The 27,212-nt window shown below is 42.9% G+C and overlaps 1 protein-coding gene across 1 annotated transcript in view; it reads right to left on the reverse strand.

Annotated features, from left to right (window-relative positions):
• Positions 1-10,732: 10,732 nt before the first annotated feature.
• Positions 10,733-27,212, reverse strand: part of LOC130094996 (serine hydroxymethyltransferase, cytosolic-like) — a 42,677-nt gene continuing 26,197 nt past the window's right edge. The window contains exons 8-12 of the mRNA XM_056261626.1: positions 22,612-22,728; positions 11,853-11,975; positions 11,639-11,755; positions 11,068-11,178; positions 10,733-10,977 (exon numbers count right to left, since the gene is read on the reverse strand). Coding sequence (XP_056117601.1) covers positions 10,805-10,977; positions 11,068-11,178; positions 11,639-11,755; positions 11,853-11,975; positions 22,612-22,728 — 641 coding nt within the window. The 3' untranslated portion in view covers positions 10,733-10,804. The remainder of the gene's footprint in view (positions 10,978-11,067; positions 11,179-11,638; positions 11,756-11,852; positions 11,976-22,611; positions 22,729-27,212) is intronic.

The following is a 27,212-nucleotide window of genomic DNA, read 5'->3' on the forward strand; positions in this document are numbered from 1 at the left end:
GACCAAGGAGGGGCAGGTGGGTGAAGCCAGGGAGGCTCAGGCAGGTCAGAAGTCCTAGTACAGGACCAGGGAGTATCAGGCAGGTCTGGAATCCTGGCTGAAGGTCGGGGCGGGTCAGGCGTGTCTGGATGCTTGACTGGGGCCGGCAGCCTGAGGGGGAACTTGAGTGGGACCAGCAGAACAGGAAACTCGAGTTGGACCATCCGAACAGGCAGATCAGACTCGAGCAGGACAGGAATCAGGGTGAAAAATGTCTGGCCAGCCTTCAGGTAGAGAACAAGGGTGATGGTGGAACAGTCCCAGGGTTTAAAGGGGTAGTTCACACAAAAATGAAAATTATGTCATTAATGACTCACCCTCATGTCGTCCCAAGCCCGTAAGACCTCCGTTCATCTTCGGAACACAGTTTAAGATATTTTAGATTTAGTCCGAGAGCTTTCTGTCTTTCCTTTGAAAATGTATGTACGGTATACTGTCCTTGTCCAGAAAGGAAATACAGACATCATCAAAGTAGTCCATGTGACATCAGTGGTAGTTCGAATGTTTTGAAGCATCGAAAATACATTTTGGTCCAAAAATAACAAAAACTACGACTTTATTCAGCATTGTATTGTCTTCCGGTTCTGTTGTCAATCCGCTTCAGTGACGCTGATGAGTCATTAATGACATAATTTTAATTTTTGGGTTAACTAACCCTTTAAGCTCCAGGGTGGCAGCCATGCACATAGAAAGCTATACAGAGGGCAAGTACTGAATTAAGCTCTTTTGCATCTGAATGGACAAATACACACAACATTATGTCTATGTCCGTTTTGGAGAGTATTCACGGTCAGTTATGTCTTTACAGAATGTATAGTTGTGAGAATATTGGATGTACATCAGTGCAATTGGATCCGTACATTCATTCAGTCTTAAAGCGACAGCTGTGTTATAAACCTAATGCCGCATCTGTACCCTTAATATTAATCAGACAACAAAAGAAAAAAGCATTCACTGCTCTTTATTAAGGATCAATTTAAATAAATATGTCTGCTTGAAAGAATGATGATAAAGAATGATGTATGCAAGTTGTTATAGAGAATGCATATATCCTTCATTGAAAAGAAGACTGTTCTACTTTAGGAGAAGTGGTTTAATATCATTTTAAGATATTTTTTATGTCACCGCAGTTACATCTGTGTCTGTATTGCATGTTCAAACTTTAAAATCATTCATATTAACAGGTTGTCATGAACCACCAGACACAGAGGGATCCAAGTGCAGCGTAGGTTTATTTACAGGGTAGTCAGACAGGCAAGGGTCACAGACAGCAGACACAGCATAGGAGACAAAGCTAAATCGTGGTCCAAATACCGGGCAAGAGATCAGAGGCAGGCAGCAGACGATACGAAATTCAGGAACACAGGCAGAAGGTCGGGAAACACAGGCAGGATATCAGGCATGGAAATGCTCTAAAGCAGACTTGGAATCAAGACTAGGAAACACTAAGAATAGACAGTGACATACAGTCATACAATACTACGCAAAGAGTGATAGTGACAGTGAGGTATAAATGTGTGTGGAGCTGCGTGTGGAACTAGATGCAGGTGTGAGAGTGATCAGTGGAAACAGGTGTGTGAGTAATCAGTCCAGGGTGTGTGCGTGAACAGTCCAAGGGAAGGCAGTGCAGAGGTGGAGCGCCCTCTCGTGGCACTCGAGGGCAATCCAGCCGAACATCGTCACATAACCCCCCCTTTAACGAGCGGCTTCCAGACGCTCCAAAGAAGATCCAGGCGGGGGGCAGAGCGAAGACGATCCTGGGGGAGGGACGGAGGGCCAGGCCCGTGCAGGGGAACGGGACCAGGACCTAGGCAAGGCGGGCCTGGGCCGCAGAGCGTGGGCGGAGCAGGACGAGGCGAAGGCCAGGGCGGAGCAGGACGAGGCGAAGGCCAGGGCGGAGCAGGACGAGACGAAGGCCAGGGCGGAGCAGGACGAGGCGAAGGCCAGGGCGGAGCAGGACGAGGCAAAGGCCAGGGCGGAGCAGGACGAGGCAAAGGCCAGGGCGGAGCAGGACGAGGCGAAGGCCAGGGCGGAGCAGGACGAGACGAAGGCCAGGGCGGAGCAGGACGAGGCGAAGACCAGGGCGGAGCAGGATGAGGCGAAGGCCATGGAGGTGAAGCCCCTGCAGACGACCGACCATGGCGGCGCAGCCCTCATGGTCTCCTCACCGGACCCTTGCCCCCCCCCCAAAAAATACTTGGGGAAATCCACGGGTTCAGGAAAGCCCTCCCGGAGCTTGAAGGGCGCAGGCAGGGCGAGGCGCAGAGGCGGGGCCGGCAGGGCGAGGCGCAGAGGCGGGGCCGGCAGGGCGAGGCGCAGAGGCGGGGCCGGCAGGGCGAGGCGCAGAGGCGGGGCCGGCAGGGCGAGGCGCAGAGGCGGGGCAGAGGCGGGGCCGGCAGGGCGAGGCGCAGAGGCGGGGCCGGCAGGGCGAGGCGCAGAGGCGGGGCCGGCAGGGCGAGGCGCAGAGGCGGGGCCGGCAGGGCGAGGCATCTGGGAACGCCCTCCGGAGCCTGGCGAGCCAAACGAGTCCTCCTCTTCCTTCTGCGACGGCGCTTCACTGGGCTTGAATCTTTCACTTGGCTGGATTCACTCACTTGGTTAGATTCGGCACTCGATTCACTTGTCTCGGCACTAGACTCACTTGACTCGGCTCTTGACTCACTCGATTCACTTGACACAGCACTTGATTCACTTGACTTGGCACTTGACTCACTTGATTCATTCGGCTCGGCACTTGACTCGGGGCTAGATTCACTTGACTTGGGACTTGACTCACTTGACTCGGGACTTGACTCGGGACTTGACTCACTTGACTCACTTGACTCATTCGGCTCGGCACTTGACTCGGGGCTAGATTCACTTGACTTGGGACTTGACTCACTTGACTCGGGACTTGACTCGGGACTTGACTCACTTGACTCGGGACTTGACTCACTTGACTCGGGACTTGACTCACTTGACTCGGGACTTGACTCACTTGACTCGGGACTTGACTCGGGACTTGACTCACTTGACTCGGGACTTGACTCGGCGGGACGAAACCCAGGCCTGACGGTCTCGGCGGGAAGAAGCTCTGGCATGTCGTGAAAATCTGGCAGGACCTGAAGATTCCCCATCTTACCCACAGTGAGAGCTGAACCACTCAGAAGAAGGGCCATGTCCATATACTGCATTAAAGTACCGTGAGGATCATGGATGGGCATCAGTGACTGGAGCGGTTCAGATAACCCTCCGCGGAAAAAGATCATTAGACATTCGGTGCTAATAAGCGTGAGACGTGCCAGTTCAACAAACTCTTCGACATACCACTCAATCGATTGATCTCCATGCTGGAGTCGCATGATATCAGCTCCCGTATCCGTGTCTTCACTGGGCGAGCTTGACGTGGAAATGGGATCAGTTCAGGGCTGACAACAGTGGAGACGGGTTGAAACTGGGATGGTCCCGGTGGAGGAAGATGAAGACCGCAAACCATCTTGGCCAACCTCTCCAGCGACGAGGTGAGTTCGTCCAGTTGATCTTGGTGTACGGCGCTCAGACCCGCACTGGCTGACTGGGAGGCATACAAGGCTGACATGCTGCTGGATCTGGTTATGGCGTAGTATTCTGTCATGAACCACCAGACACAGAGGGATCCAAGTGCAGCGTAGGTTTATTTACAGGGTAGTCAGACAGGCAAGGGTCACAGACAGCAGACACAGCATAGGAGACAAAGCTAAATCGTGGTCCAAATACCTGGCAAGAGATCAGAGGCAGGCAGCAGACGATACGAAATCCAGGAACACAGGCAGAAGGTCAGGAAACACAGGCAGGATATCAGGCATGGAAATGCTCTAAAGCAGACTTGGAATCAAGACTAGGAAACACTAGGAATAGACAGTGACATACAGTCATACAATACTACGCAAAGAGTGATAGTGACAGTGAGGTATAAGTGTGTGTGGAGCTGCGTGTGGAACTAGATGCAGGTGTGAGAGTGATCAGTGGAAACAGGTGTGTGAGTAATCAGTCCAGGGTGTGTGCGTGAACAGTCCAAGGGAAGGCAGTGCAGAGGTGGAGCGCCCTCTCGTGGCACTCGAGGGCAATCCAGCCGAACATCGTCACACAGGTATTCATTAATATTAATAGTTGTTTTCTCTGGGAGTACATAATGGGTTTGGAAATTTTTGAAAAACTCTAAATTAATGCATTACAATTTAACTAAACCCATTGGATTTTAGTCGACTAAAATCTACTGTGGATTTAGTCTACCAAAACTAAAACAATTCAGATAACTAAAACTAAATGGCATTTTAGTCAAAAGACTATGACTAAAACTAAATCAAAATTTGCTGTCAAAATTAACAATGCTGGGAATGCCTCAGGAGTACAGACAGGACATGAGACAGCCAGCTGAGAGGTGTGTGCTGCCCCGGAATGCAGGGCAATCATGACACAAAAATCGCATAGACAGTAAAAGAAATGGACAGAGCGATCTCATTGGAACTCAGTTGAGACAGTTGAAGCCCACTTTTAGCGATTTTTGAGAACTTCCGTTCCTGACGCGCAGACTCAGACCGACTCAAACTAAGCTTGATGACGTGAGCAACCTGTCTGACAGACGTGAATCTTCTAGTAGCTGTGCGTGAAAATTGCCAACGTTAATCTTGCAGAGACGGGGAACTTGAGCAAAGAGTCCTTTATCGTGAGTGAGCAGGAGTAAGTATTCCGTTGCTTTTATGGACTCATTATCTATGGGCTTCTCTCTTGACGGGACGTCCCACCGATTGCCTGCGAGCTTCTCCTCCTGTCTGTACGGTAATTTCTGTACAGCGCGACAGAGAGTCGAGTGGTTATGACGCAATCGTTAGCCTATTTTTACTAAAACTGTTTCTACGGGGCCATAATGTAACATAGAAGGTAATGGAGCCATTTATACATTGTCGTGTTTCTTTAGAAATAAATAATGGACAAATGGAGTCTTTAAACGCCTCAGATGTAAAGTTATTCGCTGTCAAAGTGACGCCAAAATGAATGGTAGTCAATGGAAATGCTAACGCAAGTGAAGTTCTGCTACAAGATGGCGGTACCCGGCCGGCTTTAACTTCCGGTCGATGGATTACCCCCTTGAAAAATCGCCCTGTGGGCCATGGCCTGACAGGGGAAACGGGTGGCTCAGGAATAGTCTCTGGTCATTTTAAAAGAGAGATGGAATATAAGTCAATGTGCATTGTAAAAATCGTTACACTTCGGATAATAAGGTAGCCTTGTTTATGAAGCAGATAAAATGAAAGTAATTTATCATTTTGACTCATCCAATAATTTAAAGGTTGAAATGTGAGGTTTTAATAAAACTTTTTTTGTCAAAACTGTATTTGAACTTGTAGTAGGCCTACATGTTAACTATGTTGTAGACACTTCTTTAAAATCTGGCCATTATTTTTAATGTTATTATTTTAATGTTTATGAAAACAAAAAGTGCATAATGCTAATTTTATTTGTTATTTGTTGGTTTTCAACATTGGCTAAAACTTGGTGAATTGATTTCACTCTGTAGTATCAGTACTTTTTTTTAACATTTCCTGCACATTTTAACGAGACCACGATAACGTGATCATTTAGGTCACTATAATCATGAAATATTCATACCGTTTCATATTATGCACTATAAATTCACTTATGTGTTTTTACAGTAGCCTATAATATACAAAGTATTTTCCATAAAGAACTGTATTCTCTGATTCTGTTCTTTTCTCTGACATTAAAAGTTGACTTATATAGGCCTACAAAAACTCTTTCAGGTGTAAAACATATTGGATAGTTGATACAGAGAATTATGAGAATTATGATACAGTATTTAGGAGACTTAAGTATCGCATAACATGAGAGTAGCATTCAGCCACTTTCATAAAAATAAAAAAAAGTAGCACTCAAATGAAAAACGGTTGGAGACCCCTGGTATATCTAGTATCCCAACGACGGAATCCAATGGCATGGTTGAGGGTATTCTGCGTGTATGTCTTTTCTGGCACTTCTGTAAAAATCACTTGAATTTATAAAAATTGTGGTTTCTAATTTTAATTCTGACTCCATGAATCATTTAATCTGACTCCCAATTGTAAGTGATTCTTCAATTTACATTTCTGATTTAACAGCTGATCAGAAGATTAGTTGCGATTAAATTTAGATCTTTGATTATTCTTGGTATCCCATAGGCTTCTTTCAATTATTCATTTATTAGGGACCCGATGTCGCACGGAGAACCCAGAGAGAGAAATCTCCCTTGCCTTTCGCGTCAGACCAGCACCCCTCCTCTGGCGAATGCTGCCTGGTCTTGTTTGGGGGGTCCAAGGATAATCTCCCTGATGGCAGCATGTTACTGGCGGCAGGGCCGTTTGAAGGAATTTGGGGGCCCCAAGCAAAATGGACATGGAAGCCCCCCCCCCATAAGCTATGAAAAAATCATGTTCCCCTGCCTTTTTCAGGTTAAATAATGTTTATAGATGGGTAAGGTTACAAATTATTTATTAAGTAAAAAGACTGTTTGCTAACAGTTAAATGACAATTAACTAAATATTAAATAACTAACAATTTACCATCTATTAATGATTGTTATTATAAAGTGTTACAGAAAACTTAAAGATATGTTAGCATTTCCATATTTTGATATTAGAAGGGAAGGGATGCTGCTTTCACTACCAATGCTTAAAAACATCCCAAGCTAATGTTTGATGCACGGAATTTATTGTGTGGTTTTCCTAACCCCCATTGGTAAATAGATTATCACGGTGGAATAGTTATGCTATGCCACTTTCATCAAAACCTATTAGCTATAGCAATGTCATGTCATTAAATACGATAAACAGTGATTCTGGAACTCCTTAAACCGTTAAAAAACATATTACAGTATGTAACGTTAACCATATTCCGTCCGTTCGAAAAAAAATGTGCACTAACTGTTCGTTACAAGCAGCATTTGCCGGTTGTTTACAGGTAGCTAACATAAACATATTTTTGCTAGCCTAATGTTACCTGCTGCAAAATTACACCATTTGTACAAGACAAGTAGAGCTATTTTTATGCAGTGTAATTTATTACTTTACCACTATCTGGTATTTTTCTTAACCTTCTCTTCCTTTTTCTTCTTTCTTTTCTGGCTTCCTGAAGCATAATTCCGCGTCATGATAACTCCCGAGGAGGTTTGTATTTTGCCGGCAGCAGAGATCGCGTGGTTGGCTGGCTGCTGTCAGCGAGCGACTACGGAGGGAGCCCCCTTGAGGGGGATTCCGATAACAGTGTCATTGCACTTTACTGCATTGACTATCAAAGGGGCGCTCACAGTTTGTCGTTGCATTTTATTCTTAAACAGTCGTTGTCTTGGGGCCCCAGTCCAGCTCGGGGCCCCAAGCAATTGCTTGGTTTGCCTGTCCTGTTCCGACGGGCCTGACTGGCGGCTTCTGACGCAGAGAATTGATGGGGCTCAGTGGATGACTCTGCCCCCCCCTAGATGTCTAGATATCCGAGAGACGCCAGAACTGGGCTGGATGCCGAACTCATCAACATCATCTCAAAGGACATCGAGGAGCTTGAATTAGAGTGGTCTGCCCCAGAGGAGCTCACAATCAGTCGCCAGGATGAATGGTTCCAGAGAGCAACGCTGTTCTTCTCGGAGGTTCACGAAGAACTCACCAGGTTGTCCTCCATGGACGAGTCTGACCCAGTCTCTGCTACTTTTAGGGAGCTGCGCAGCATCGCAGGGCCATGGCCAGCTTAGATGTGTTAGTAAATTTAACGGAGATTAAGGACGCAGAAATCTGCTTTCCCCGACTCTACTCCCCTGGTCTCCTCTGCCCGCGTTGGATGGATTCGCAGAGTGTGTCGCCAGAGAAGCTTGCCGACTCAGCAGCCCACAAAGTCGACAGCTCAGGAACAGGAGAGGGCTAAGTCTCACTGAGGCCAGACCACCCTCCAAAAAGTCTTGAGCCTGCCTCCCAACCCCGTTCAGCTCTGGGTGTTGGAGGCAATGTGTTTGTTGTAAGCACTGGGCCTGTTCATTTGAATGTTCACGCACCCATGCAACTGACTACTGTCATTGCAAACAAAATGTAAAAAAAACATACACGTTCAAAAAAGAGTACTTTTCCTCTTCCCAATACAATGAGTGTCAGTCCCGTCTCAGCACAGCGGCCTGTCACCCAAAACGCTTCCCAGCCCCTCGCTACCCGGGCTCAGGCTTGGGAAACCATCCCCGGAGTGTCAAGATGGGTTCTGTACACAATCAAACGAGGTTACTCACTTTAATTTGCTTGCAGATCCCCTCACTTTAAGGGCGTGGTCTGCACATTGGTAAGGAGCAACCTAGCGCACATCCTCTGTTCTGTTCATGTGGGAGGGGCCCTTACCAGTATACCGTCCTTCCATTCGGACTGTCTCTGGGCCCGTGCACTTTTACGAAAGTGCATGGATGCGGCCCCCTCCCCTCTGAGAGAGAAGGGAGTACGCATCCTGAATTGAATTACCTCAATGATGCAGTATACCGTCCTTCCATTCGGACTGTCTCTGGCCCCGTGCACTTTTACAAAGTGCATGGATGCGGCCCCCTCCCCTCTGAGAGAGAAGGGAGTACGCATCCTGAATGACCTCAATGATTGTCTTGTATTTTCCAAGTCGGAGGCTGCGTTGAAAACTCACAGGTCCTTGCTCCTCAACTATTTGGAATTCCTGGGACTGCCTAGACAACCTAGCCAAGAGCTCACTGACTTCCAGCCAGCGAATCTCGTTCCTGGGAACAGTGCTCGATATGGCCCAAAACGCGGGCCTGGCACACGCCAGAGTGCGCTCTGACAATTCAGCAGCTTGCGGTGTCATTCAGAGTCGGGGTTTCACTCCCCATCAGAGCCTTTTAGAGGATGCTGGGCCTAATGGCGGCCGCATCATCAGTAGTTCCGCTGGGCCTGCTACACATGCAGCCCCTGCAGTATTGGCTGAAACCCTGTGTTCCAGCCCATGCTTGGCATTTCAGATGTCTCCGTATCAAGGTGGACCACGGCTGTGTCATTGCCTTGGACCTTGGAAGGACCCTCGTCTGTACCAGGCCAGCGCAGACTTGGGGTTGGTCTCTAGAAGGAAGGTGGTCTCGACAGATGCCTCCAATACGGATTGGGGAGCTCTGTGCGAGGGCAGGCCAACATCCGGCTCCTGGTCGAGTATTAAACACTATCTCTGAGGCCAGAGCCCCGTCTACTAAACGCCTCCAGTCCGTAGTTTGGGCCGAACGACTGTAAAGTCGTCTTCAAACCAAGATGTGGTTACGTACCTAAGGTGCTCTCCACTCCGTTCAGAGCAAAGGGCATTACTCTCTAAGCTCTTCCAGTTTCTCAGGACGAGCGAGAGTTGCACTTATTCTGCCCGGTTCGGGCCTTAAAGGTGTATATCAAGCATTCTGCCCAGTTCAGGTAGTCAGAGCAGCTTTTCGCATGTTTTGGAGGCCGCACCAAAAGGGCATCTGATCACGAAGCAGAGATAATCCCACTGGATAGGGGATGCAATTGCGCTAGCTTACACTTCTATGGGCCTCCAGTGCCCCATCGGAGTGAGAGCCCACTCCACCAGAGGCATGGCCCCCTCCTGGGCATGATACAGTGGAGTATCCATTGGTGACATCGTTGCGGCGGCCAGCTGGTCCTCATCGTCCACCTTCAACAGATTTTACAACGTGGACGTCCCTGCACTGCAACCATGGGTCCTGATGGTTTTGCTGGCCCTGTAGGGCCATAGGTTCATGCAGTTTTACTGCGTGTTTAATTCAGGCTTCAGTGTTTCAGAGAAAAAGGAGTTTTCCTAAAGCGTCAAAAACGGCACAATACTCGTCCCCGAGCTTTTGGCTACCCCGTAATTATTGGCCTTTGTAACGATTTGTCAGAGACCGATTTTTCAGCATTTAATTGCAGAGTCTACTCTGTTGAATGTAATTTGAGAAGAAGTAATACCATTATAAGCACATTATCTTCTTTTTGCTGATTTTGAACTAATCTTCTTTGCTGTAACGGTCTAAATCATGCAGTTTTGTTGCTACTTTCCACAAATCTATTTTAAGACAGTATTGTAAGCTTGTCTGGGGTAAGGTGTAATCCTCATGCTAAAACATTTATGGATGTTAAAGTAAAAAAATTCAAGGGTCATCTGTGTGCTTTGTTGCTGCCCACAGTGAAATTACTTTGCCTTCAATTCCATTAAATTATTTCTGATTTAGCCATGTGCATCACATCTTTATTAAATGGTATTATACCTACCTTGTAACAGTTTGTGTATTCAGCAAAAACATACCTTTCTTTATGTAATTAAAGGCACATAATATGTCTCATTCTGAATTTGTATAGACTTACACATGTAAACTTATTAGGGTAAATAAATAGTAACAGTGAAAAGTAAATTTTATACTTAATCACCAAGGCAAAGGTCCAGTCACATGTTCACATTTACAATAGACTTTATTTGCATTGCATGTCCAAATTTATTGTGCCAGTTGGATATTTTTTCTCTGTTGATCGGTTTCAGTGGACACAGTAACACTTTTATATTACGCAGGTTAATCCACAGAAATAAGCGAAAACACAAGCAGGAGTACAGAAACCAACCCAATGTGTGATATCAAAAGACAAACAGGTCATTTAAATGATTTATTTAAAAAGGAAGTCATCACATTAAGGTTGTTATTCAAGCGTTTGCCCATCAAATCAAAAGAAATCTTTATTTCGGGAAGACCAAAATGTCAGAAAGACAGTAGTTATAACTCCGGCAATCCAGGCATTGGGAACTTTCCAGAAAAGTCTTCGACTTCCTTTCGGATTTCATTTATTTTCAATTGGTACCTCTCATTTTGTGCCAGTTCCTCTTTATACTCCTTCAGAGTTGCTTTAGGATTCATGTTTCTTTGGATCTCCAATGTCAACTCAATGCCTAAGAGCAGATAAACAATCAATGTCTGAGGTAGGTTAAAAGTTTGTACCATATCCTATAATATTATATTATTGCTTAAAACAAACTCACCCTGGTGAATGAACTCAGCAATCTTACGGAAATCGTCCTCCAATAATCCACGAGATGTAAGAGCAGGAGATCCTAAACGAAGGCCGCTTGGGCACAAGGCACTTTTATCACCTTCAAAATGGAGTTTGGGAGAGGGATAAAAAACTGATTAGATTGTTGTAGTAAAATATCCAAAAATATCACAATCACTGTAAAAGAAATATTAAAAGTATTGGTAACACTTTACAATAAGGTCATTAGTCAACATTAGTTAAAGTATTATCTAACATGCACCAACTATGTGCAATACATTTGTTAAAATATTTATTAATCTATAATGTTAGTTAATAAATATACAGCTGTTCATTGTTTGTGCATGTTAGTTCACGGTGCATTAACTAATGTAAGCAAATACAACCATTGATTTTAATAATGTTAGGGTTAGTAAATGTTGAAATTAATATTAACTAAGATTAATAAATGCTTTAGAAGTATTGTTCTTAGTTCACGTTAACTAAGGTAGTTAACCACCGTAATAAACCTTTTTGTAACGTGTTACCAAAGTATTATAAATAGAGCATTTTTAAGGCACCTGGGCAGGTGTGCTTGTTGCAGGAAATGGCACAAGCCTCCAGCACTTTCTCTGCTCTTCCTCCATCAGTTCCATTTGAACGTAAATCAACCAAGATGAGATGATTATCTGAGCCGCCTAAATATAAAATGAAAGATAAAGGGAACACAGTTGCCAATTGATGTTCAATCAGCCAATGGTTTCATTTAGCTATAATTTATATCTAAAGCCTTACCTGTAACAACTTTGTAGCCCTTTTCCATTAGGGTGGCTGCTAAAGCCCTGCAATTTGCCAGAACTTGCAATTGGTAGTTCTTGAACTCTGGAGTGAGAGCCTGCTTCAAAGCAACAGCAACCCCTGCGCATCACATAAAACAAACAAATAACACAAATCTGAAATCTGGGCCCGTATTCATAAAGATTCTAAGAATCCTCTCAGAAAACTCTTAATTTAGCTTTAAAGGGATAGTTCACTTTGAAATTAACTTTTGGTATGTTTTAGCTTACGTACCTCAAGGGCATCCAAGATGTAGGTGTCTTTGTTTCCGCAGTAGTTTCAATTTTGATATTTTTAGGTCAAACCGTTCTTGTCTGTCAGTCATATAATGCAGGTCTATGGTCACCACTTCAAAGAGCATGCATTTACTGCTTCGGTCTGCGCAAGCGCCGGAAGTGATCTCTCGCGCGGTTGTGAAAAAAATTCAACGTTGACTGTTGATATATCGAAATCGTCTTCCATTTCGATTTCCTGTATATCTAAATATGTTTAGATCTTCACAGTGAAAGGTAACACTTCCGAAATCTCTGTGTAAACAATGAGTGACGTACACACGCGAGAGCGGCGCTTGCGCAGACCGAAGCGCCCGCGCCCCCAGATCACTTGGACGTGGCTGTGGTTACAAGAGGTAAAAACTATTTAAATACTGTTCGTTTTCTCACACAAACTGCTCGTTTCGTGTCTTAGGCCATCAATGTGTACTTACATTTACGAGTCATTAAATCATGTTTAATTTGGACTTCTCTGTGCATGCTCTTTGAGGTGGTGAGTTATAGACCTGCATTATATGACTGACAGACAAGAACGGTTTGACCAAAAAATATCAAAATTGAAACTACTGCGGAAACAAAGACACCTACATCTTGGATGCCCTTGAGGTAAGCTAAAACATACCAAAAATTTATTTCAAAGTGAACTATCCCTTTAAATCTTCTACGTAGGAGTCTTAGCTACGTAGGCTCCTGTCTGGATCGCTGATCGATTGCTCCTGTCTGCCTCGCTGCCTGCGGTGTGTTTGTTTGCTTCGAGGTTGTAAGCTCCGCCTGAGCCTCGTATTTCTTTCTGTTTTGAGCCATCATTTATCATTTACTATCATTTCTAGTTGTTTATACTACTAAATACAGCTTACCCAACATCTGAGATTAACCTTACATCTTCCGTTATTGTTAACACAGCACGATAACTCGCTAACGTTAGCCTGTTAACGCGCACCCCGTGCGATTTATTTATTTATTTTCTCTCACGCGCCCGCACCTTTGAGTTCATAAGTCCAGGTAAGTAAGAATCAGTCAACAAACACGGTGAGTAATGTCTTGTCCTGTTATTGTCACCTGTGTCACATGTCATATGTTTAGTATAGCCTTCTCCGATGGCAATATAGGATTTATATGTGATAAATGCAAGGAGACAGTCAGGCTGACGGAGAAGATTTCAGAACTAGAGACACGCATCCAAACTTTAATTGAGGATGGTAAGAATGCTAGATCTTTAGATAGTGTTTTGGATGCGCCTAGCATAGTGAACTCTTTACATGATACGGTTCCGGCTGATGTAGAGCCCGTGCAGCAGGGCAGATGGGTGACTGTGAGAGATCACCGCTCTAGTCGCGGATCAAAGAACCACTCTTCCGTTCCGATTCCCATAACAAACCGATTTGCCCCACTCAGTGAAACACCCACTGAGAATTCTGTTGATTGTGCCCTGGTAATTGGTGATTCGATCACACGGAACGTGAAAATAGAGACACCAGCCACTAGTCACATGTTTGCCGGGAGCCAGAGCGCCTGACATCAAAGCAAATTTAAAAGTGCTGGCTAATGCTAATCGTAAATTCTCTAAGATCATTATTCATGTCGGCACTAATGATGTTCGACTCCGCCAGTCGGAAATCACCAAAATTAATATTAAAGAGGTGTGTGAACTCGCAAGTATGATGTCACGCACTGTAATTTGCTCTGGCCCTCTTCCTGTTCGAAGGAGTGATGAGATAGTTAGTAGATTGGCCTCACTGAATCGCTGACTGTCTGAGTGGTGTCCGCAAAATAATGTAGAATTCATAGACAATTGGAAAAGTTTTTGGGGCAAACCTGACCTGTTGAAAAGAGATGGTATTCATCCCTCCTGGGATGGTGCTGCTCTTCTCTCTAGTAATTTGGCTCATAGTCTTAGAGCTAAAACATGACAATCTGGGGCTCAGGTCAGGAAGCAGACAGACTGGTTAAACCGACCGTCTGCTAGCGACCTCACGTCACCAAGGTCAGATAAATACCATCACATAGAGCCTCTTTCACCTAGATATCATCATATAGAGACTGTGTCTGTTCCCCGAATTTGGAAATCCAAAAAACGTCAGTTTAAAAAATTTAATTGATGTTCAACAAATAAAAAACAGATATAATACAGATGAGCAAATGATAAAGCTTGGGTTGCTGAATTTTCGATCCCTTACTCCAAAATCACTCATAGTTAATGATATGATTTCAGATTATAATCTAGATGTGCTGTGTTTGACAGAAACCTGGTTAAAACCAAATGATTATATTACTTTAAATGAGTCAACCCCAAAAGATTACAGTTATAAACATGAACCTCGTCTGAAAGGCAAAGGGGGAGGTGTTGCTGTAATTTATAGTAATATTTTCAAAGCCACTAAGAAATCTAGTTTTAAATATACTTCTTTTGAAGTGTTGGTTCTTAATGTAAAAATATATAGTGTAAACGATAAATCACATTTGAGAATTCTGCTGGCTACTGTATACAGGCCACCAGGGCACCATAAAGATTTTATCAAAGAATTTGCGGACTTTCTATCAGAATTAGTATTGGCTGCAGATAAAGTACTAATTGTTGGTGATTTTAATATACATGTAGATAATGAAAAAGATGCATTGGGATTGGCATTTAAAGATATTGTAAACTCAATTGGAGTTAGACAACACGTGTCGGGACCTACTCATTGTCGTAATCATACTCTAGATCTAATATTATCACATGGAATAGATATTGATGCCGTTGAAATTCTGCAGCAGAGCGATGACATCTCAGATCATTATCTAGTCATATGTAAATTACATTTAGCCAAGGCTGCAAAGCCGACTTCGTGTTATAAATACGTTAGACCTATAACTTCTGCCACTAAAGATTGCTTTATCAATAATCTTCCTAATCAGTTTCAACATCTCAGCATCCCAGATAGCTTAGAAGAACTCGATATTGCAACAGAAACTTTTAACACTCTCTTTTCCAGCACTTTAGACGCAGTTGCTCCATTGCGCTTAAAGAAGATTAAAGAAAATAGTCCAACACCATGGTACAACGAGCACACCGAGGCCCTTAAGAGAGCAGCCAGAAAAATGGAGCGCAACTGGAAGAAAACTAAACTAGAGGTATTTCGGATTTCATGGAAAGAGAGCTCGATTGCTTACAGAGAGGCTTTAAAAGCTGCTAGATCTGCTTATTTTTCAACCCTATTAGAAGAAAATAAACATAATCCTAGGTATTTATTTGAAACAGTAGCTAAACTAACGAAGAAGAAAGCTTCAACCCCAGAAGTGTCCAAGCAACACAGCAGTGATGACTTTATGAACTTCTTTACTTATAAGATCGATAATATCAGGGACAAAATTATAACTATGCAACCGTCTACCACAGTATCGCATCAGGGAGTGCATTGTAGTGTCCATGAGGAAAAATTTGATTCATTTGTTGCCATAGGAGAGGACGAATTTTCTAAACTCGTTAAATCATCTAAATCGACAACATGTATGCTAGACCCTATACCGACTAAGCTACTGAAAAAGATGCTTCCAGAGGTCATAGATCCTCTTCTTACCATCATTAATTCGTCTTTGTCACTAGGATACGTACCAAAAACCTTTAAGCTGGCTATGATAAAACCGCTTGTTAAAAAAACGCAACTAGATCATACAAAATTAGTCAATTACAGGCCGATCTCGAATCTGCCTTTTCTATCAAAGATATTAGAAAAAGCAGTATCCTCACAACTGTGCTCCTTTCTAGAAAGAAATGATATCTGCGAGGATTTTCAGTCAGGATTCAGACCGTACCATAGTACCGAGACAGCTCTCATCAGAGTCACAAATGATTTGCTCTTATCATCCGATCGTGGTTGTATCTCTCTATTAGTGTTACTTGATCTTAGTGCTGCATTTGATACTATTGACCACAACATTCTTTTAAATAGACTCAAATTATGTTGGCATTAGTGGAGTTGCACTAGCATGGTTTAAATCATACTTATCTGACCGTTATCAGTTTGTAGCAATAAATGAAGATATGTCTTATCGATCACAAGTTCAGTATGGCGTGCCACAAGGCTCAGTACTAGGACCGTTGCTGTTCACTCTGTACATGCTACCATTAGGAGATATCATTAGGGAACATAGAATTAGTTTTCACTGGTATGCCGATGATACTCAGCTGTATATTTCTTCACGCCCCGACGAAACTTACCAATTCACAAAATTAACGGAATGCATAGCCGATATAAAAAATTGGATGACTAGTAATTTCCTACTACTAAATTCTGAAAAAACAGAGATTCTAATTATTGGACAAAAAACTTCCACACGTAATAACCTAGAATACTGTCTAACACTTGATGGCTGCTCTGTTAAGTCTTCGTCGTCGGTTAGGAACCTGGGTGTGCTCTTTGATACCAATCTCTCATTTGAAAGTCACGTGTCTAGTATCTGTAAAACCGCATTTTTCCATCTTAAAAACATATCTAAATTACACCATATGCTCTCATTAAGAAATGCAGAACAATTAGTTCATGCGTTCATGACATCAAGGCTAGATTATTGTAATGCTCTACTGGGTGGTTGCCCTGCACGCTTAATAAATAAACTACAGCTAGTTCAAAACGCAGCAGCTCGAGTTCTTACCAGAACCAGGAAATATGACCATATTAGCCCGGTTCTGTCAACACTGCATTGGCTGCCTATTAAACATCGTATAAATTTTAAAATATTGTTGATTACTTACAAAGCACTAAATGGTTTAGCTCCGCAGTACTTGAGCAAGCTCTTAACGCATTATAGTCCTTCACGTCTATTGCGATCTCAAAATTCCGGCCAGTTGATAATACCTAGAATATCAAAATCGACTGCAGGCGGTATATCCTTTTCTTATTTAGCACCAAAACTTTGGAACAGTCTTCCTACCATTGTCCGGGAAGCAGACACACTCTGTCAGTTCAAAGCTAGACTAAAAACATATCTCTTTGACCTAGCATACACATAATACATTATAGACTTTGATAATTCAATGTTAGGCTGCATAGATTAGGTCAGCCGGAACTGGGAACACTTCCCTTAAATCCAGATGTACTCGTTACATCATAAGAAGAATGGCATCTACGCTAACTTTAGTGTCTTTGTTTATCCCGAAGTTTTCCTGCAGCCTGCCGGATCCAGGCCGTATCCAGATCTGACGAAGGAGATTCGCCTGGACCCGATGACAATGCAGTGCTGAAGTGTCAACTATCCTCTCCCTATGGAGGATCCCTTTCCCACTCTACAGATAAAGCGTTGTTGAAAATCTGGTTCGCGTACCTCGAAGTGATAAAATAAAATTCTGTATCAAATTTATAGGCAAGACAAGTAGTTTGTTTAGGCATGATTTGTTGGGAAATTACAAACCTGCGCACACATTCAAACAAATATAACTATAGAATCAATTTTTAATGCGCATGTAAACGCCATCAGGTCACAGGTTCGCGTTTAAAGTCTGTTTAGAGAGAACGTCGTCGTCTTAGTGGCCCCTAATGTAATAACAAATGATAATTTTACTGAAAGTGAATCAATCAAAACCAACTTTAGCTGGAAATAACATTATTCAAAATCGCTATAAAGCCAAAACAATCTCTGTTACCGTAAATTGTATGTTTATCTCTGTAAAGCTGCTTTGAAACAATCTCCATTGTTAAAAGCGCTATATAAATGAAGATGACTTGACTTGACTTGACTTAGCTTAAGAGCGATTCAGGACCGATCTGAGAGCAACTCTGAGCAAGGAAAAGGAAAAGACAAAAACTTTCATCTTAGTGAGGAGGCAGGGCTGACCCCATTGCTATGTATGACACAATCTTTTGAAGACTGTAATTGGTTGGTTGTCCAAGAAGGAAAAAAGAGTGATTTGAAGTCTAGGGTTTATTCTAAGCCTTCACTTTGAAATTACATGCGTAATTTTTCCTATTTGACCGTTCTCATACACACACACACACACACACACACACACACATATATGTGTATATAAATCCTTTTTATTTTATTTACCATGCTGTTAATTTCCTATAAGGTATTTGATTGGCTTAGAATGATAAAAATTGTTCCACTCTTTCCAATTACACTGATTGCTGGCATGTCTATTTAAGTGGTGGGTTGAATGTTGGTTTTAATGTATCAAACATGGAATCAAAACCAAGAAGGACGAGAAAGCGCAACTTGACAGAGGAACAGTGTTTGCTGTTAGCCCAGTTAGTGGATGAACTATTATTATTATATTATTATTATTGTTTCTTTTACATGTTTGAAATAAAAAGAATAAATCAAATTAAAAAAAACACAAGGCCATCATTAAAGGAAAGTTCGGGCCGGGTGTCACAGCACGGGGCAAAAAGCAGTCGTGGGAGCTTATAGCGCAAATTCTTAACGGTTCATTCCCCTGCTTGTGAGCACCAGGGAAGCCTGCTATATTCATAAATGCAGTTAGCCTATTTGAGCCTGCAAGCCATTCCTGCGCTGTGTCGGAGATGTTAGTGTGTCTCTAATAAGATCTGTCACAAAAAAAACATGATCCCTGCAAGATCTAATCTACAACGTCTTATTTACTCAGTCATCCATTGTCTGCAACACATTTCTTCTCCATCTTCGTCTTTCTGCCATTTTCTCCTCTGCTAAAGAAACTCTTAAGCCTCTTAAAAGTCCTCGTCTGTGCTCCTAACAATTTTGACCTTAAGACCTCTTTTAAGGGTTGAGATGCTTTCTGAATTACTTTTTTCTTTACGAGGAATTTTTCTTTAATTTTAAGAGTAAACGCCCACATTTCTAAGAATTTTCTTAGAGTTTTGTAACTAGGAGCTACTCTTTGCATTAAGATTTTTTTATGAATACGGGCCCAGATTAAGAATGGCAATTTTTAGGAATATTATTAATCAATAATTACAAAATGTAATTATCGGAATCAATAAACAATTTAAACAATTTAATATATAATTAATAAATATTTATTGTTTAATAAAAAAAATAAAATAAAAAAAATCAGATTAAGGATGCCAGGAATATTAAAGTCGTCATGAAATCAAAATTGACCTTACAGGGGTCATTAAAGTCTATAGTTTAAGGGACCATTTCTTTGTTAAAGCCTTACGTTCCAGTTGGATTAGAAGTGTCCTCTCCTTGAGAGAAAGAACGTATTATCTTTTGAGAAGACTCTCCTGTTTATATAGTTAGAGCCTGGCCAAATCTAACCTTCAAGGAGCTGTGTGTCGGTGTGTGTGTGTTTGTTAGTCTTCTTGGTTACAGGTTAAAGGTGCAATGTGTAATAATTTTGAGTATCTATTAACAGAAATGCAATATGACATCCATAACTATGTTTTCAGTGGTGTATAAAGAACTTATTTAATAAACCGTAATGTTTTTATTACCTTAGAACGAGACATTTATATCTACATAACCGCGGGCACCCCCTTCTATGAAGGTCGACATATTGTGACATCATGTTTCTACTGTAGCCGACAGCGAACAAACAGCGCTACAGAGCGCGTTTCGTCACTACCTTGAAAGAGAAGCAGCAGAAAGCTAGAAGCTAGCCATAGACACCGTGAGTAGTGACTTCTCCCTTGTCAAAGGTGTAAAATATGTAGTTGGATTGTTTCATGTAACTTAGTTCTTCTCCCTAGCTGTGTTATGGCTTTGCTATGTGGGGAGAAATGTGCTGGTTACGTTTGTGAGACAATCAGCTGATTACTATTATTATAATATATATTAAGACCCTTGATCCTCACCTGACTATGGCTTTGTAAACTTTATCCATGATGTGGTTAAAAATGGACTGTGGTACAGAAACAGTGACAATGTTACACTCTTGGCTTACTCTGGCTATTCTCTGCGGTCTCAGACGGCGGGCTGAGCCCTTAGTGCAACTCGCAACCGAGCTAGATGCCGCTAAAAATCACACACTGAACCTTTAAGAAACAACTGCATTATTGAAGATTGACTGACTTGTTGTTCTGGACATGTTGGCGCCCAGCAACCGAGATCTGCGACCTGGAAGGTCACGGCGTGCCTAAATTTAGGGTCCGAGTGTCAGCCGCCTAATCGATGGAGATATGCTTCAGTCTATCTGTTTATGTGTGGAAAATGTGTGTTTCAGGGCTGCCAACTCTCACGCATTCACCGTGAGACTCACGCAATTGAGCCAATTCTCACGCTCTCACGCCACACCCCCGATTTCTCACGCTGAAGTGTAAACCCGGTCGGTCAAATGCCTGAAAGATAAGTTTATCTATAGATCTACCAGTTGAGCCATTCGTGATCGACTAGTTTTACCGCAAATTAGTTAAAATATCCTGTAATCTATAGCGAGCGAGCGTGCATGCGAGACAGATGTGTTGAGCTCTTAACGGCGCGCTCCTAACCGCGCACGCGCACGACGACAGAGAGGTGATTAAGCGAGCTTGCGTGTCTTTCGCAAAACAACCCAGTGGACAGTTACACACTGTATTGAGACAGTTGAGAAATAATAATATTTTTACAGTTTTCAACAATAATTGTCATTGTTGAACCCTTGCTCTTATTATATTTCTGATTTCTCAGTTTTGTCATTATTTTAGCAAATCATTTATTTTATATGTTTTGAGACGGTTTGTTTTAAGAAGTTTTAAAGAGTTAGTAAAAGAGTAAAGTAAAAGTTAAAACTTTTTTATTTAAGTAGGCATCTATTTTTGATTAAGTAGGCCTATTTATTTTGTATTAATACATAACCTTACTGTATTCATTCATAATGTATCATTATTGCGTGACATTTGTGTCAATAATCGTCAAGCACAGGGGACTTCGCGTAGTGGGAGGGGGCCCCCAAATCAAATTCTGCTTAGGGCCCCCAAAAGGCTCGGACCGGCTCTGGAGACCAGACAGACAGTGTGAGTTTTTTGTGACAATTGTGAGGGAAATACACAATTTATTCCCATAAACTGTGTAGTCAGCCGTTCTCCCTCCCATCTGCACCGTGTGAATTGTGAACGCAGGCAGGTCAGTGAGTTACAGGGCGCTCCTTGTCTCCATCCAGTTTAGGCTGGTAATAGGCCTGTTATATAGTTTATATAGAATTAAGTTAGCAATGGCAGAGTTGTTTGTTTTGCAGCACTGAGCAGTTATTTTACATAACTTTATCATAAAAACAGTACAAAAGCATTTCCAGATGACAAATATGGACATGCCTAGTAGTTAATGTTAATTATTGTTTTCTAAGAACAGAATGTCAATTAAAATGTTAAATGTAAAATTAAATGTAATGTAAATCTCCCAAGAAATTCTGTACAGATACCAAATACTTTGACAATCAATATATATTTAATACACTTCTGCTAATGCAAGGATTTTGTGTTTGTATTTTTCCCCACACCAAGCCACGCCCCTCAATAAGCCCCTCCCCCATAACCCAAGCCCCGCCCCCCAAAATCTCACTCTAAGCTGAACTCAAAAGTTGGCAGCCCTGGTGTTTATCTATTTCTTAGCCAATCAGAAACTGCAACCTGAAGCAAGGACATAGCTTAGACCTTGGTTTAGGGTATAACTGCTGTGATCTCTGTAACTGTATGGGGCGGACTACGAACTCCTTGTGAGTTTTGAAGCTGACTTCCGCCTGATGAAACTGCAAACTATCTTCAGTAAAACTTTAATTTATTATAATTCTGACTCTTGTCTTATTGACTGCACTTCTGACTCCGGGTCTTAATTAATCATATCTGGTCCTTGGGTCTTTAACTGTAAATCCCCTAACATTACCAAAAATTATTTTATAATGTCTAAATATATACCTGAATGCATACTGATGAAAAAAAGAAAAACTGACTTTAGGACCCACGGGACAGTTCATTTGCTACATAAAGGCCATCTATATGCTATAAGGCCACCTAGTGGCAAGAGTCATGAAATATCATGTTAGATTTTTATTTCCACAGGAGGTCGGCAGAGACACACAATGTGAAACACAAAGCTGTTTTAACAAGTTTTTGCATGTAATGGAGAGTTATTTTGTATTTAAGTGAAAGAATGTGAAGAATTTGCTTATTTGTATTAAAATTATTGATAAAATCTATTAATTTGGAGGTAAATACAGTAAAAAATAAAAAAACAAATCTGTAAAAAACTGCATTAAAAAAAGTATAAAAATGAAATGATAAAAAAAAAGTAAAAAAAAGTATAATTTTAGAGCTTCAGGTCATTTTGATCCATGAGGGAAGGATTTGTTATAGGTACGTAAGGAGAGGATGAGACTTGTGCACTCTAGCATCAGATGACTGTATGTATATAGTGTTTTCCACATCTGATTATGCTGGTGGTTATTGAACTAAATTAAATTTAGGCAAGCTAATCAAATGTCAATTAATAGATTAATCATAAACATTCCTAGTGTAAATGCAAACTTCTCTAACCTTTAAATAAAAGACATGGAGGACGTCAGCTCTTACCTGCAATGGCATGGTTGTGAGGGCCACCCTGCAGTCCAGGAAACACAGCCTGGTTAATCAGACTCTCCAGGTTATACAGGGTCTCCTTGCCTGTCTTTGCATCAACACTACGAACTCCTGAAATTCAAGAGTGTATCATGATCAATGTTGGGGTTGTCACGGTGTGGTGTAGGCTGAGGAATACGAAGAGGCCAAAAGCTCCAATACAAACTTTTACTATAGTAACTCACACAGGTACAGAGAACATGGGCAGAAGGTACACACACACACTTGATGCAAAGTAAGACTAACTCAGGCAGGAATAGACACATCCACGTTCAACATAAACGAGAACCGACAAGGGACTGAACAGAACAGGGAGTATAAATCACAGGAGGAAATGAGGAAACTAACTAGACACAGGTGGAGAAAGGTAAACTAATCAGGGACTAACGAGAACAGGTGCAGACAAGACAGAACATAATTGTGACGGGGCAAGGCATTATAATGCCGCGTTCCAGGCAACCTGTAACCCGTGTTTTTCCAACCTTATACCCGTGAAAGTGCACTGGAACGGCAGTCAAACCCGTGACTTCCCACCCGTGAACTCATACTAGATCGATGCACTCCCAGTTCCGAGCTCTGACGTCACATAGCCCGCGAAAACATACAAAACAACAATGGTTTGTTTACATCTAGCTACCACAATTCCTTGCGCTCAGGTAGTTTGGCGTGACTGGCCTGGAACGCTACAAAGTCGTGAGTCGTGGTTTGAAGTCGTGATTTACGTGCTCAAAAACCTGCCTGGAACGCAGCATAAGTAACGCAAGTTACATGCGTTAACTTGTCACAAACCTGGTTTAGTTAACCGGTCGGAGTCATCTTTATGACAGATCAAAATAATTGTATTTGCTGCATTCTTGTTTTCTGCAGGGTTTTAGCAAATGTATCTATTTTTTTCTGCTCATTGTGTATCTGCTACTGTTGTTAAAATAACCGCGTCATCTGCGGCTCTTTATGTCGTGCTTTACGTCTTTAGCGGGAGAGAAGCAACGCACACAGAGCGGAAAGGGCTTAAATGAAGAGTTTGGCTCTAGATAACAATATTTGGTAACACTTTAGAATACGGTTCCTTCATTAATGAATAACTACACAGGAACAAATGAGTAACGCACTATTAACTTTCTAGTAACTACTATTAACTAACAAGAAACTCTGATTAACAAATTAGTAAGTGTAAGGATTCAGGGCGGATCTAATCCGTGGGGAATTTGCATAAATTAATTAATAATTGGTAATTAATAATTATTCATACATGTTTGGATTAGATCAGTCTTACATTGAATTTACTCTCCCTCTAAGGGAGGATCTATCATTTTACCTGCATGCATACGTGTATCCTTGCATTTTAACTACAAGTTGATTGCATAGATCACGTTTTACAGACAGGTAAAATTTAATTAGCTCAATTGTCAGATTAATATTGGGGGAATCCCACATATCATCTTACTTCATAGGATTTCAGGAAACGCAATTCTCTGGCCAGAAGAACTGGGTTTTCTGCCCTATAAACACATACTCTTTAAAGTATTTTTAATTTATAAAGCCGTAGCTTGATCTATTCATTTCAGAGACCTGGAGTATGAGCAGACACAGTAACATCAACTAGAAACAAATAAAAGAAAGGCGAAGAGCTCGCCCGGAGGCGAGACGTTACATCATGACACGAGGACACGGGAGGAGGAGAGAGAGAACAGGGGGAGGTTCAGTCCTCTTTAGAGGAACTGGAGTCCACACCTCTGAGGTGCGAACTGGCCAATGACATTCAACGAAACTTTTGGCGGCCAAATTCTCTTTGTCTTGTCAAAGTTAAACTATGGCCGTGTCCGCCTCTTTTATGACCAGTCAGAATTTGTCAGAATCATTCCACAAGATGATAAAAACATAGAAAACATACATTTTACTGTAATCTTCTGTATCTGACCAAATCAGTTGGAACGAGATAATTAAAACGGTACCAAACACAACATTTACACATAATTGGAATATGAAGATACATTTAATACATAACTTTTAAACTCTCAAGAGTTTCACTGATACGCTAGGAGATCATTTCTAAACTACCATGGACTGGGAAACACACAGACATACAGGAATATATCATATACAATTGGTAATGGCTCGTTTTATGCGTGTAATGTAAAGGTTCATTATGTGTGTGTGTTGGTTCGTGTGTGTGTGTGTCAGAGTTCTGTTATCTCTCTTGTAGAGATGGGGGATGGCATGGAATGTTAAAAGCATTTTATGACTCTGGCCATTCCTGAGAGAGAGAGTGTGTGTGTGTGTGTTGCATTCAGTCTTTTTGGGTCTTTAGCAGGATGTATTTAGTTATTCAGATTCACCCTTTTAGCCCAGTCCTTACAGTCCCCCTTTTTGTCCGATGAAGTCCCTGTGTGGACTTAATCGGACAACAATCATCACAATGGACGGATGGCAGGTGAATCATGACTCATGCAGCAGGTGGTTATTAGGGCTGAGGATTCAGCTCTATGAGGTTCGAAGCTGCCTCTGGCCTGGTCTCTGACTTGGCACCCCCTTTTTGCGGGTTTCGTCCGAAACCTTTCGTGAGCTTGGCTGAAGATGTTTGTATCTCGTTGAGTCTCCTGTATAGGATGAAGGTCAAGCCCAGTGTCAGGGTGTGTCTGACTACCATAGAGGTACACCGTGCAGTGTCGGCTGCGGTCCAGGCTTGGACAACAGGTGAGGTAGTCAGAATGGGTAGTCGAGACAAAGCTTGGAGAGCTGTGTAGATAGGAGCAATGTCAATTAGCTGGGATCACCCCCCTTTCGCAAACCACAACTCCCGTTCTGGAGTTAGGGTGAAAGTGTGGTACCTGGAGAAGGATGGGATTTCCAGTTTTAATTTGTACTCTTTGCATGGAAGATGGTACCATGCCAGGTCGCCAAGGTGAAGGATGGCACTTTCCGGTGCTTGGATTCACAGGCTCTAGTGGAGCGAGGTGACACAGGTGTCGGTGTCATTCTGGTCGTAAGTGAGTGCAGCTGTGCGCACAGGAGTGTTAGCGAGCCGCCTGTCACTTACACTCTCTGCTTGGGTCTTGATGCCTTGAGTGCGTAGCTTGGCTTCGGCAGGGCAGCGGGTGTCGCTGATCTGCAGCCCGCAGATTCCGTCAGTGTTGTCTCTGAGGAGAGGCTTGTTAGGGCAGAGATAGTGAATTTCTTTGGTCAATGTGCACACGTACGGGTTCGGAGCTTAGGACGGCTTTGTGTTGCCGTCGTTGCAGTCAACCCCGTCCGGCGTGTGGATCTTGATGTGAATGTTACTTTTCAAAATCTGACCTTGACAATGTTCTTGAGCCGGTAGATTCGGCTTGACTCTATGATGGGCAAGTTCAAGAGAAAACCCCCCAACTTCTCTGCTTGTAGTCGGCGCAGAGAGGGATGGCACTACCCAGAGAGTAGGAAAGGTGTATTTGTACTCGTGGCGTGGTGATGGCGGACGCCAGTACGGTTTTCACGAGGCTTAAGGGTATCAGGTGCGGTGGAATTCTACCCCTGGCGAGGCTGTCGATGGAGGAGTTCACCCCCTGCAGCAGGTTTGTCATCAGGGCTGTTACCAGCTGAGTTTGAGCACAGTCATTCTGGAAGACAGTAAACAGCTGTTTCATGGAGTGAGTGTTGGAGTGCATGGGGTTCAACGCTGTGAGTGTTGAAAGTTACCACAGTTCCCTTCAGTGTCTTGTCGATGGTCTGCAGGGATGCACTCTGTTGTGAGTGCTCGTGACAGTCATTTTCTCAAGTTGCTTGAGCATGTGTTCAACCACGGTCTCAGCGTGAGTGCGGGAGTCCTTTGTCCATCGGCACCTACCCAGCTGTATTGTGTTGTTACGCTGGGGTAGTGTGTTCTGTAGGCGTTGTAAGGATCAGGTGGCACATTCACTTTCTGAGTGCGGGTCCGGCAGAAAAGGAGTCCTGGTGCCAGACCTGGTGAGATGTCCGAGTGCGGTTGCCCTCTGGTTGGCTGGAGGCACAGCAGCATCCTGGTAAAAGTGAAAGGGAGAGAGACAGAGAGAAAGGGAGGAAAAATTTCGCCGGTATGCCACTTGCTTCGGTGTCTTGCAAGTGTCTCTGGTGCTGCGGCGTGCAGCGGCATACATTGGCATTACCCCCCTTTTGCACTGTGGCATCACAAGCTGTGGCGCGGTGATGGCATCAGGTGCAGAACGCTGAATGTTGTTTAGTGCACGCAGCATGTGCTTGTCGACGCAGGTTGGCTGAAGGCACCGGTTGTCGGTGGGTGCAGACTGCGGTCGTGGGTGGTTGGAGGGGTAGAGAGGTGGTTGTCTCAAAGTTCATTTGGTTAGTCACAGTCTTTGGTGAGCTGAAAGGTGCAGGGTAGCAAGTTCACATCTCCATTTGGTGCTGAGGCTGTGCCTTTATGGCTGGCTGAGGGAGTTCTTGTGACCTCTGTGACCTGCCAGTTAGGTTCTCTTGACCTGTGTGACTGGAGGGGGAGGGGTTTTTGAACTTGAGCTCAGACATTCAGTTGTTTAGGGTCTATTAAAGGCTCAAAGCGATTTAACAGAACTTGGCCAATCAGA

This window comes from Rhinichthys klamathensis, unplaced genomic scaffold (assembly GCF_029890125.1).
Source record: "Rhinichthys klamathensis goyatoka isolate OS25496 unplaced genomic scaffold, OSU_Roscu_1.1 h1tg000184l_1, whole genome shotgun sequence".
In the NCBI taxonomy this organism is placed as follows: Eukaryota; Metazoa; Chordata; class Actinopteri; order Cypriniformes; family Leuciscidae; genus Rhinichthys; species Rhinichthys klamathensis.